Here is a 13324-nt window from a genome sequence, read left to right on the forward strand (position 1 = left end):
AGAGGATGTTAGCTCAATATACAAGGGTCTTGTCAAACTCTTACACCTTATAGACTTGCGGTAAATAGGATGGTAATGATTGTGGCATTTGGCCATGGAGAATTTCCAAAAAACTTATTCAAGTGACACCATGATAAGTTATAATATACTATTGTTCAACTTGAGGTAGCCTCTAGACTCATCATGATTGTCTTTCCAAAGAAACACACCTCAAATATGCTTACAACTACCTATTGACATATTTAACATCACTATTAATTTAGTGGTGATATGTGGTGTTAAGTTTCTATTGACTTCCCTAGTTCTAAGTCAACTCTTTCTGGAATTAAAAGTGAGCATGGTGTAATGATACATCAAAATTAAAATCTAAATAATTATGTTGTTGTAATGGCCTTGAATGGGGTATTAAGGAGAACAAATTGAGAATATTTGATAAAGTGATCAACTACAACAATTATTACAAATTTGTTATCGAATTTTGATAACCCATAATAAATTACATACAAATGTCCATCCATATAAATAATCTAACGGCCAAAGATTAAAGGTTCTGATATCTGTAATTTATAAAATACCATGTATATTCCTCTAGATAGTTCATTACAATAGGTCTCATATAATAAACTAAAGCCTATCATATGATGATTAAATTTTTATAGGTTCCATATTTGTTCATTGTTGATTTTCCACTTATGCGTGAAATAAATAAAATTCATAAAATAGAGAAAAATGAAACACAATCGCTCACCAACCACAATGAACACAAATTTTATCTAATAAAATCTATAGGAGAAAGCTTAGCCAAAAGGTGAGGTTGTTATGTTCTATTTTTTTCCTAATTGAAATAATGCGGGTATGGAGGAGAATACACTATCTATGGAGTTGCTGAAGACATGTGGCCTATTAGGATATCACTAAAATAATTAATTCTCTATATATTCCAATAAACAAGTAAGGATTATGTTTGAATCCTCCAACTCTTAACTAAAGTTTCAAATTTGACCCTTCTAAAATATTGCCTGCATTAATATACCATTTTGCATGAGTAATGGGGGTTGATGTGGCATGTTGTTAAACCATGGTGATTAAATCAAAAGGCCAACTTTTGGGAGGAAGAAATTTTTCACACAAACTTTGATTGATATCTTTCGTACACTATTGAAATATTATTTTAGTGTCTAACAATATCATGTTGTCTAGCACAAGTGAGTTTTTGGGCCACAAAAAATTTCATTCAATGCCTCAAATTCACTTTGGAAGGTTTTAGACCCAATTCTCCAAATTGAGTCCCACTAATGAAAATGACCCTATAATATGTTTCTTCTGAATTTTCCTTCTATGAAAACATCAAGGTGGATGAAAAATATTATAATATTCCAATCTAATTCACTAAATGAGGTGAGGAAAATTTTCCTCTAGCTTCTCGTTGGAATACCATTTTGTTCTGCCCAAAAGTTGTCGTTTGAACCCAATCTACCTAAGGCCATCCCGCCCTCGTCATATAGTTTGGGACCACTTCAATAAAATTTTATCCTATTTCAACTCTTCATATGATTACAGAGTTAGATTCTCTATGGATGGTAGGACATGTTCCTCTTGCTATTATAACATGAAGATTCATAGAGTTTGATCTTATATACAAAATTTTCCATTTCTTTAACTCCCCTACCTGCTAATTCACATCAACAAGTGCCATTTTCATATTTAGAGATGATATATCTTTTAAACATGAAGAAAAGTGCTAAAAAGAAGCTCTTAGGGGCATCCTATAGGAAACCATAAAATCCTACAGGAAAGTTATATATTCCTATAGGAAAATTCTAAATTAGATATTAATGGAAAGACTAAATGATTGAAGGCATAAAAATCATAAAGAAACTAATTTCTATCCTGTACATTTAATAAAAACAACTCACCAAATTACAAAGAATAAGTTACTAATCTTCTACTAGAGCATGCAAAGTACATCACTCACAAAACTAATTGCAACATAAAATGGAAGATTAAATATCATGGAAAATAAGCGTTAATATGAGAATGATAATGGTATATAGGGGAATTATAACTTAGATGGGTGGACACTCCCAAAGGTGCTTATAGACCAGGGAAAATATTACTAGCTAATATTCGTAAGTGGGCCAATTTTCTATGCCTTTGCCAAAAAAACATTTGCCAATTTTGATTTTTTTGTAAAAATTATTTGCCCAAATTTTATGGTATAAAATTATTTTACCTTAAGAATGACAAAAAGAATTTTATAAGGACTTTATAAAATTATTAGAAATTTTAATATTTTTGCAAAAACATTGCCAAATATTTTATAGATTGCATATTAAATGTTAGTGATATTCGGTAAGGTTTCTAAACTTTAGGATAAATTTTGATCATTCAAATTCTCTGTGTTATAGACCTAATAAAATATAATGGTAGCTACTTGGAAATAAATACTATAATTCCATTAATACATAATTCCAAATATAAATAAAACTATAAATCTACAATGTAATTAAAATAATGTCCTTTCTCTTCTCCCTTTAGGCCTAACCTCAGTTCTCTTCTTATACGATTTTATGGTTGAGAAAACACCTTGAAAGAATGGTTGATTCCCCCAGCAAACATTACATATATCATATACATTTCATCCCCTGGGTTTTTTTGCACATATAAATGTGTCCCTTGATATTGTTATGGAATCAAACCCACATAGTCTTGAGTTCCACAATTGTAGCCGAGGTAGTAGAGTTACCTTTTTCTATGATAGGTTGTTGGTGGCCTATTGGTATATGATATATTCCTCCAAAAACCTATCAAATATATGTAATTATGCTTTAGAAGCTCATAAATATATGAGTATGATTATATTTCCTAAGAAATTACTCAAACCATAGTAAAATCACATTAAAATGTACAATTAAAAAGGACATGAATCCATGTTTTAAGGTGGACAAAGGGCTATATATGGGCCTTTGATCATATATTTCTTATCCCGTCATTCGCATTGCATATATGACTTCCCATCCCTGAGAAAATGTACATATTAATCTTATTGATCATATTGTTTGTCCTCTTGGTCATATTTTTCTTTGTATTTCGACCTCTTTTCACAAGTTAAATTCCCAGTGAATTCTCCTAGATAATAAAAACTTGGTGCTTGCTTAATACTTTTAAAATATTCCTCTTATACTTCCCAATAAAACTCAAGATTCATATAGGCAAGAAAGTTGGGTTGAATTTCAACGCTACTAATATTTTTCCCAAAGTTTGCATTGTTTTATTTTACCATGAATATCTTGATATAATAATAGCCTACAATTAAGGGGAGAGTGAGGTTTATGAACTTGGAGGCTATAAGGAAAATTTTTCTGCCTCCTTTTCCAAGTCGAAGTGGCTTCCTCTCCCAATAATTTGAGTATGTCTTCTAGGTGTGACACAAAGTCTTATTTTCTTTTATTCCAATTGGGGGAAACCACGTTATATGATGGAAAATTTTAATGAGTTGCAAGGATATCCTTAAGCTTGTATGGTGCATCCCTTACCCAATGTGAACTATGTAATTCCTCTTGTTTATGCCTCTTCATTTCCTTAGATCTCATATCTTCATGCCTCAACCATGAAGCCATAAGCATTAACTATGCATCCCCATGTAAGGGTTTGAATTCCAAGTATGTAGTTGAATTGCATGAGATTATGGAGATAGAATTCATAGAGTTTGGTCTTTCCTTCTATGTTTTTGTCCTGAACCACTTGCATTATTTCTTCAATAGTTTGAAGGACAAACTCCTAGAGATGTGCAAGGTTGGTGATATTATGCTTACATCATTATTCTTTGAGAAACAAAGTGTATATTTTGGCTAAACATATTTACTCTACCATCTACATTGAAATATGAGCCATGGACCTAAAGATATCTCTACAATTCCAATTTTTTAAACCTTGAGTGTACTTTCCTTTTAGCTTCTTCTAAATCCTACTTAGGATTCTTGTTGTCATTAGTGGATTGTTGCTTGCTACATACCCCTTTGTGTCCTAGGATCATCATTTATGTGCTTAGTTCATGTACCTACTTTTCTAGTTTCACATATTTTCTAATACACATTCTGGTAGCTATTCTTCCTCATTTATGAATGAGAATATTTTCTTCTTTACTATAGTGCATGTCATAGCAAGAATGCAAGAATGACATTGCTATGACAAATATGATGTAGTGTTAGATTCACAATTACATTGATAAGGTTGGGTTGAATTAGTGTGATAGAAATTTTACTTGATTAAAGTGTTCAAGCACCAAAAAACATCAATCTCATAAGGAGAACATGAAATAGAGATATATGTGGAAGAACTTTAGGTAGAATGGCACAAAACATATTTAATATATCATTCTTTGTATGAACCAACCTATAAAGGACACTAATCCACTTAGTCACTCAAGTTTATTCGAGCCAACCTATAGGCGACACCAATCCCATCTGCTACTTTACAACCACAAAACTACAAAAGACAGCATTCCCCTTATTCGCCAACTCTTCACTTTGACCCAGGTGCTTCCTTCAAATAAAAACTTCTACAATTGCACACTTCAATTACCTATCCTTTTGAAAATTTCATATTTCCTTAACTGACATTGTTGAGTTACGTATTTTTTTTAAATTGTTAGGAAAAATACTAAGGGTCGAAGGAGGTGAATCAATATTTTTAATTCACTTTAAATTCCAATATCACATTCAGAATTTTTTTTGATATTGTTATTAAAATAACTCGTGTGTGTGCAGAAATTAGTGAATGCTAATCATGTATATTCAGACATCATTCCCCTTTCAATTTACTAACCGGAGAACCCATAGCAATAACCATTTTTCATCATTCCCCTTATTCGTCAACACTTCACTTTGATCCAGGTGCTTCCTTCAAATACGAACATCTCCAGTTGCAACCTTCAATTACGTGTCCTTTTGAAAATTTCATCTTTCCTTAACTGATTTTGTTGAGTTACATATTTTTTTAAATTGTTAGGAAAAATATTAAGGGGCGGAGGTGGTGAATCAATATTTTTAATTCACTTTAACTTCCAATATCGCATTCAGAAGTTTGTATGATATTATTATTCAGATAACTTGTGTGTGTACACCAATTAGTGAATGCAAATCACATATATCCAGATAACTAATTTTTCATATGTTCCATCGAATATTTATCTTTAACCACTGCATCATTATTTCATTAGCGATTTAATAAGCAGTAACCATGACCAGTAAAGAGAATATAAATCATCAAAACATAAGAAAAATATCAACACATATGGACACCAGGTTTTTAGTTAGAAACCCAATGTGGGAGAAAACCATATTTGTCTTCTTATTTTATTATAAGGAAAATATTCATTACATCTTGTACTGGTGTGAAATCTTACTAGCATAGAAGCACCCACATGGAGGAGGCTACAACCTCCATTGGTTCTCGAACACTAATTCGAAGGGAGCTAGATCCCCCTAATCACATTTTCTAGTGAATGGTTACTTGTTGAAGTTCTACAAGAATCCCCTCTCAAGGGTTGAATTTACTAATTCCATAAGAAAAGAGTGGAATGTGATTGAGGGTATCAAATCTCCTAATCCATTCAACCTCTAATCATTATATAAATGAAGGAAAAACATAAAATGGAAAACCAAGAGAGAGAGATTAAAATAAAGCGAAAAAGAAAAAAATAATCAAGTGAAAATTTCCTTTGAGGCACTTGAAGAAGACTCGTTTGCTAAAAATCCTCTCGAGGCACCTTGTGAGGCTAAGAGTTAAAAGAAAAAGACACTACAATAAATATCCCCAGGTGAAAACCTCCTTTCAGGCACCTATGGAAATGCCCACTAGCTAGAAACATCGACACAAAAGTGGATACTGTGGATATTCTAGATTCTCAAAACTCCCAGAATACCTAGGAGCTCATCCCCTTGACTTCATGTCAAGGTCAACAAACTCTCTCCACATATAGGAAGAGACATAATGATTAAGCAACAAAACTATATCAATCTCTTGGACCACAACACCATAGGGAGAATATACATATTATTTCCATGCATCAACAACATATGTGAAAACCAAGAGTACCTCCCAGATCACAAGCCATTAACTAAAATAGAATTGATCAACAACATCATCAACCAACATCTTGAGAGAACCTAGCATACATATCCTCCTTATGAAGATTTAACAATAGCAAGAATAAGACACCATTAATAGCTTCACCAAATGCAACTCAAGGAACATACAGGCATCATCCATAACTTCACCACATGCAATCCATTTATCATTTATAATTCATGACATAGTGACAACAAAACATATATTCTCCCATAAGGGTTTCCACCTAAAAACTATCTTGTGTCTTGTCTTTGATGTTGTGCATTATTGAATGGTGTTGTTAAATTTTCATATGATGTGATGTTGATTTATTCTTTCATCTAATGAAAATGTTATTTAGTGCTCTAAATATTGGAATTAATTAACTGAAGTGAAATATTGATTCAACCCCCTCTAGGTACTTCCAACAACTACATCACTAGATATCATATCTCTGTACATACTAATCTTGCAACAACTAAGTATTTTATGAGTAAACCTTATGTAAAGGCTCACATAATTAGGTGATTACTACCGCTACAACAATTTGATTTAGCAATTGTTGATAGACATGCAAAAGAGAATGTTGTTTCATATTCCTTTCAAGGCTAACTTTGTTTGTAGAAAATGAAGAGATGTTAGATGAAAAACTCCTTGATGACCATCTTTTTTCCATATCACTCTTATCTATATGGTTTTCTGGCATATCTAACTTCCTACTTACTATACAATTTCCCCCTGATTTATCTTCAAAGGAGAAAAGAAATATCATCAAGAAAAGCACCCCTTATACTTGGATTGGGGGTAACCTCTTTAGGATGGGGCATGATCAGATCTTAAGACTATGTGTGAGGGAATATGATATTTACGAAATCCACTCATCTTTTCAATGATGGACCCTGTGGGGTCCATTTTTCTACTAGGAAAATAGCCTACAAGATCCTATAAGCATGATATGATTGGCTTACCCTTCGTAGATATGCCAAGAGACATACAAAACAATGTGCTGAATCCCAATTTATAGGGAAGCCTACTGAGAGGGATGAAATGCCTTTGCAACCTCAAGTTACTTTGTTATTAAACTAGCTCACAAAAAGATATAAAAGATGGATGAATGCCTTAGAAATAGGCCTCTTCGAGGGGGCAACCTCCTTTACATTACACAAATGAACAATTCTTGGATGATACAAATGACAAGACCTACTTTCTATACATAGGATTCTAAGGGCACACTAATAACAATAGTGGGCTTCTATGGGGCACAATAATAACAATATGGGGACTACATGGGAACACAAATATAATAAAGGGGTTGTACTAATAACAATAAGGGGTTACACTAGAAGTATAGGGACTTAACATGCCCCTCTCCTTCAAAACGTGTTGTCCTAAACACTTGAGTAGTTCTTGATGCTTCTGTATAAAATTCTTGTCATCCCATGTGGAATCTTCAACGAGTAAGTTCTTCCACTTGATGAGATACTCTGAAATTGATTGATTTCATAGCTGTTTGGTTCTTGTTTCTGTGGTTCTTCCAGGTTCCAATATGATTTTTCCTTCCTCCTCAAGTTCTAGCAATATTGTTTGAATTGGGGTATTCTACAACTTTTGAATGAGTGACGACACTTCTTCATCCTTCTTCCATTCATCCCTTGCTTCGTTTATCTAAAATAACATAAAACAATGCTTCCACATCCTCATCCCTTCTTGAGAATGCATCTGCAACAACATTTTGCTTCCCATTTTTGTAGATGATTTCAAAATCATAACCCAACATATTTGTGACCCATTTTTTCTTTTCTTCTAAAGATAATATTTGTTCTAAAAAGGACTTCAAACTATCATGATCCAATTTTACCTTGAAGTGTCTTCCCATTACGTAAGGCCGCCACTTCTTAAGTGCATGTAGTATTGCAAATGTTTCCTTATCATCAATATCTTGCTTGAGATGTAGTCATAAAAATACCCAATCGCCTACATCAAAACTTCTTTCACTATGATGTTGATCTGCCTCTTGCTTCAATCGATTCTGCACCAAACTCGCATTATCCTTTAAAATTTGGAGAACTTGTTGATGCTTGATTTCATCTTTCACTACTTGAACCTTTTTCTTCTTGATATGTCCTTCTATATTGAGAGTTTGAGTGGTAGTTTTTTCCAACTCATTACAAACTATGGTTGGATTCATTTCCTGATGCTCGATGTGATCTTTCACTTCTTGAACATTTTTCTTCTTGATATGTCCTTCTATCTTGATAGTTTGAGGAGTGGTATTTCTGGCCAATGCATTACAAGATATGCTAGGGTTCATTTCTTCTTTCTGGATGTGATATTTCACTTCTTGAACCTTTTTCTTCCTGATATGTCCTTCTACCTTGAGAGTTTGAGGAGTGGTAATTATTTCCAATCCTTTACAAGATATGGTCGAATTCATTTCTTCTTTCTTGATCCTTTTCTTCCTCATATTCATAATCTATGTAACATAATTTCTTCTCGATACACTTATGACCTTTAGTGTATTTTCTATCACAGTTGTAACAAAGCCCTTTTTCTCATCTTTCATCCAACTTTTGTGGTGTAAACCTTGTAGGTTATGGAAGGCTAGGGTCAACAACACTTCCATGTTTATAGTTGTGAGTGGTAGGCTTCTTGGTTGCCATAATTCTACTTTTGCTAACCTGAATGCCTTCTCCAATGAATCAGGTTCCCAAAGGCAAAACTCATGTTGGATATTATCCTTTAAAGTCCCTATGAACACATCAATCCTATGCTCCTCTAGAATAAATTTTACCCTTATGTTCAAATTTTGGAAGTCTTCAATGTGCTCCATCATTGAACACTTTTGTTTGAGATTTATCAATAGGCTAAAAACAGCGTTGCTTTTTGTGTCCTCATAATGTGCTATCATTTCTCCCATGAAAACTGACAGGGTGACAAGTGCTCTACGAGAACACAACCCTTTATACCATAAAGATTGATCCGATTCTAAATATGAAGATGTAATACGCACCTTTTGTAACAGTTGCATCTCATGTAGATCAAAATATCTCTCCATCTGTAGTATCCAATTTATCAGATCCTTGCCATCAAACTTCCTCATATTGACTTTTCTTTATTTTTGGAACCCGATCTTGAAACGAGTGTAACTCTGTAATTTCGGATCTGCCTAAAGTATAAATTCAAAATTTAATGGCTATTCGAATGACACAACAAATCTAATAATATCCTAATCCTTCTGTTAATTTTGATATTGAGATTGATTTAAGGAGCCAGGATGGTTTCCTTCTTCATAAATTTAGTCAACAGCAATTGAGGAGAACCCGGATTCGCCCGGACTCCATGCGTATAGCCATAACCTTCAGCTGGATAACCCAAAAATTCTGGAACGTCGTACTGATAAATATTAAAAGCGACTGCATTTGACTTACCATCATTATGAATACCGTGATTTGGATTGAAATTAGGTTTAGGCCATTCTGGATATGGCGTTAATGGAAATGGATGCCAACCATGATTAACATGGAAGGCAGGATTACCAAACCCTTAACCAGGAATAAATCCCAACTGATGCATGTCAAACCCATTGGGACTAGCGGTATGAGTAGGAGAGTTGACACGGTTGGGCGTGGGCATTGGACTCTCATTGGCTAATTTGCAATACAACTGATGACCGTCATCTGTCAACTTAATGGGCTCCTCTAGGGCATGATTGGCTGCCTCTTACCGTTTTGAAAATAAAGATGGCATATCCACTACACCTACCCATATTCTTATTAAACCCTTTGGGCCTCTCTTCGATCTCGCCATACTGCGAAAACAAACGTACAAGAGAACCAACCTCCATCTCTACCGGAACGTTTCCCACATACAAGAGCATCAGCCTACGTAAATCTTCTGTCGATGTAACTTGTCCTGTGGCTGAGAATGGTAGAAGTCGGCGGGGGAAAATTGGCACACCACAATGCAACCGTCGATCATTTTACTGGGCTCCTTCAACGCCTTGATGGCATTGTTAACGTGCTTGAACATGACGAAACCATATCCCTTACTCCTAATGCTTCTCTTGTCCTTGATCACGCAACTTTCATCTAATTCATCGAAAGGTGAGAATACGGTGGCGAGAGACTGTTCGTTTGTCTTCGAGCCGAGATCACGCACAAATAGTTTGCTAATCAGAGTTTTTTTTACATCAAACGAGCGCACTTGATCCTGAACATACCTATATTCAGTGGCTGCCTCTTGTACAAGCTCGATCAATTGCTCACAGCTTAAGGCATTTAGAATGTTCACTGTGTCTTGCACTACCAAATACTCAACAAGGTCATTTTCTTCCTCCTTTCCATTCTTTAAAGCCAAGTCCATCGACCCTTGCTCTCTTGATTCAATGATTTTTGTATGTCTCTTCTATATTATCTTGTCTGCCCACAAATAGCGAATGGTGTTTCAGGAGTTTCACTTTTTATAATAAATAAATATGGAAAATGATAACGAAGGAAATCCACTACAAACACTAAGTATGGTTAGACCGAAATAATGAACAAATAGTTGTTTTTATAACCAAGATATACACACTAGCAAACTGGAATGGTGTGAAACGACATAATCATCGACCCTCTCATTTAAATCATATTTGAGTTATTTTGTACTCTTTGTCTCACAGAAGGTGACTTCTTCTTTCTTTCCTATTAAAATTGTGTCTTCCTCTCTAAAAGAATGAAGACTTAGCATTAAACAAAGTTGCCATTAAATGTTATTTATCAATTTCAGTAGAAAGGTATTGGTGTATATGAACTAATATTTTACAAAATATCAATAATAATTTTATTTTAATATTTATATTAATTTAATATGTGAAATAATTGAAGTTAAAAAAAACATTATCCCATGGATAGATGTTTTTATATATAAACATTAATTATTATTTTATTATTTTTTCAAATATATAAAATTAATATTAATTATTATATCTATAAATAATTAAAATATTATTAAAACAAGATATTTACAAAAAAAATAATTTAAACCAATTATAAATAAAATATTTGAATTTTCTTACAAGTGAAGAATATCAACATAAATTATAAACATATAAAATAATTAAAAGTAAAAACATATTTAGCCTTCAAACAATTTAGTAGTCTATTACTTAGTCCAACATAATGTATCATTCCTTCTATCCTTAACAAATTAACATTTCTCATAAATCTATTTTAATTTCAGTACTATAGCGAATATATATTATAAATTATGTATATATATATATATATATATATATATATATATATATATATATATATATTATAACCCATAATAGGTGCTCGTTATATAAAAAGTAAAAAAATGCCTTCATTATTTACATTGATAAAACTACTAGAAATTATAATAATGATGATAAAATTAATGGTACTAATAAAAAAAGAGTTTTTAATCATGTCTTATTCATATCACTTGAAGGTAACTTGATTTTCATATAGTGTGATGTTATTTATTAGCAAAATAGAAGATTCATAGTAGAAATAATGTAAGATAACAAGGTTTAGAGCAAAAATGACATATTTCTAGAAGAATATCAATGCCACAAATAGCAATACCTCTATTAATAAAAGCAATATTATCTTGTTTCTTTGAGGGGGGGCCTATTGATGAGGAGAGCTTTAATTACAATATGATATGACATTCCATTAACTTGCTTCCACCTTATTATATAGCTTTTATTTAACTTCTTAGGAAAATTCTACTAACTAAAGTCATCTTACAAGGCCATAGATGGAGGAAAATGTGATTCCTTTAATCAAAGGCATTTAAAATTATGATGATCCTATTTTGATTCATCACCTAATCATTCTTAGGATGGAAGAGGATGTTAGCTCAATATACAAGGGTCTTGTCAAACTCTTACAGCTTATAGACTCACGATAAATAGGATGGTAATGACATTTGGCCATGGAGAATTTCAACAAAACTTATTCAAGTGACATGACAATAAGTTATAATATACAATTGTTCAATTTGAGGTAGCCTCTAGACTCATCATGATTGTCTTTCCAAAGAAACACACCTCAAATATACTTACAACTACTTATTGACATATTTAACATCACTATTAATTTAGTGGTGATATGTGGTGTTAAGTTTCTATTGACTTCCCTAGTGCTAAGTCAACTCTTTCTAGAATTAAAAGTGAGCATGGTGTAATCATACATCAAAATTCAAATCTAAATAATTATGTAGCTGTAATGGCCTTGAATGGGGTATTAAAGAGAACAAAATGAGAACATTTGATAAAGTGATCGGCTACAACAATTATTACAAATTTATTATCGAATTTTGATAACCCATAATAAAGTCCATACAAATGTCAATCCATATAAATAATGCAATGGCCAAAGATTAAAGGTTCTTCTATCTCTAATTTATAAAATACCAGATATATTCTTCTAGATAGTTCATTACAATAGATCTCATAAAATAAGCTAAAGCCTATCATATGATGATTAAATTTTTATAGCTTCCATATTTGTTCATTGTTGATTTTCCACTTATGTGTGAGATAAATAAAATTCATAAAATAGAGAAAAACTGTTGGGTCCCTATAATACTAGTAATTACCCCATTACTATTGTAGTTATACCCCTTATTTATATTGTTGTGCCCCTGTTACCCCCATATTGTTATTTCTGTGCCCCATAGAATCCCTCTATTGTTATTTTTGTGGCTTTATACTATTATTGTTAGGTCGGCTGGATTAAATTCTGACTCCTTAGACTCCTATATATAGAAAGGAGGTTTTGTCATTTGTATCATCTAAGAATTGTTCATTTATGTAATTTAAAGGAGGTTGCCCCCTCGAAGAGGCTGAATTCTAAGGCATGGATCTCTCTTTTCTATCTTTTTGTGAGCTGGTTTCATAACATTTGGTATCAGAGCTTTGGATTCTAGGGTTTCGCTGCTCCAAACAGGTCATCGTGGAATTTTCGCTATAACTTTTTTTTCTGTGACGTTTCAGAAGTCGCAAAAAAAACCTATTTGAGAAGAAATTGCACTAAACCTTGGGTCCGAATTTCAGAACTTTTCGCACAATATTTTTGGAGATATGATCTGAGGAAGTTGGTCTTTTTGTAGACTCCTGAATTACACTCAAAACAGGTGACCGAGGGAAAATCGTCATAACTTTCTTTCTGCGCATCGGATTGATATTTCGTAAGAAGTTACA

At 32.9% G+C, this 13324-nt stretch overlaps 1 protein-coding gene across 1 annotated transcript; it reads right to left on the minus strand.

Annotated features, from left to right (window-relative positions):
* Window positions 1-9987: 9987 nt before the first annotated feature.
* On the minus strand, window positions 9988-10473 carry LOC149192605 (UBP1-associated protein 2C-like). Its single transcript, XM_089407004.1, has one exon. The coding sequence runs from the start codon at window positions 10471-10473 to the stop codon at window positions 9988-9990; it is 486 nt and encodes a 161-aa protein (XP_089263130.1).
* Between the last annotated feature and the right edge of the window lie 2851 nt (window positions 10474-13324).

This window comes from Pinus tabuliformis, chromosome 2_2 (assembly GCF_031772625.1).
Source record: "Pinus tabuliformis cultivar Carrire ecotype Pingquan chromosome 2_2, CPIR1, whole genome shotgun sequence".
Classification (NCBI taxonomy): Eukaryota; Viridiplantae; Streptophyta; class Pinopsida; order Pinales; family Pinaceae; genus Pinus; species Pinus tabuliformis.

What these genes read in the sequence shown, in the direction of transcription:
- LOC149192605 (XM_089407004.1), bottom strand. Translation starts at nt 10,473, where the DNA reads ATGGACTTGGCTTTAAAGAATGGAAAGGAGGAAGAAAATGACCTTGTT.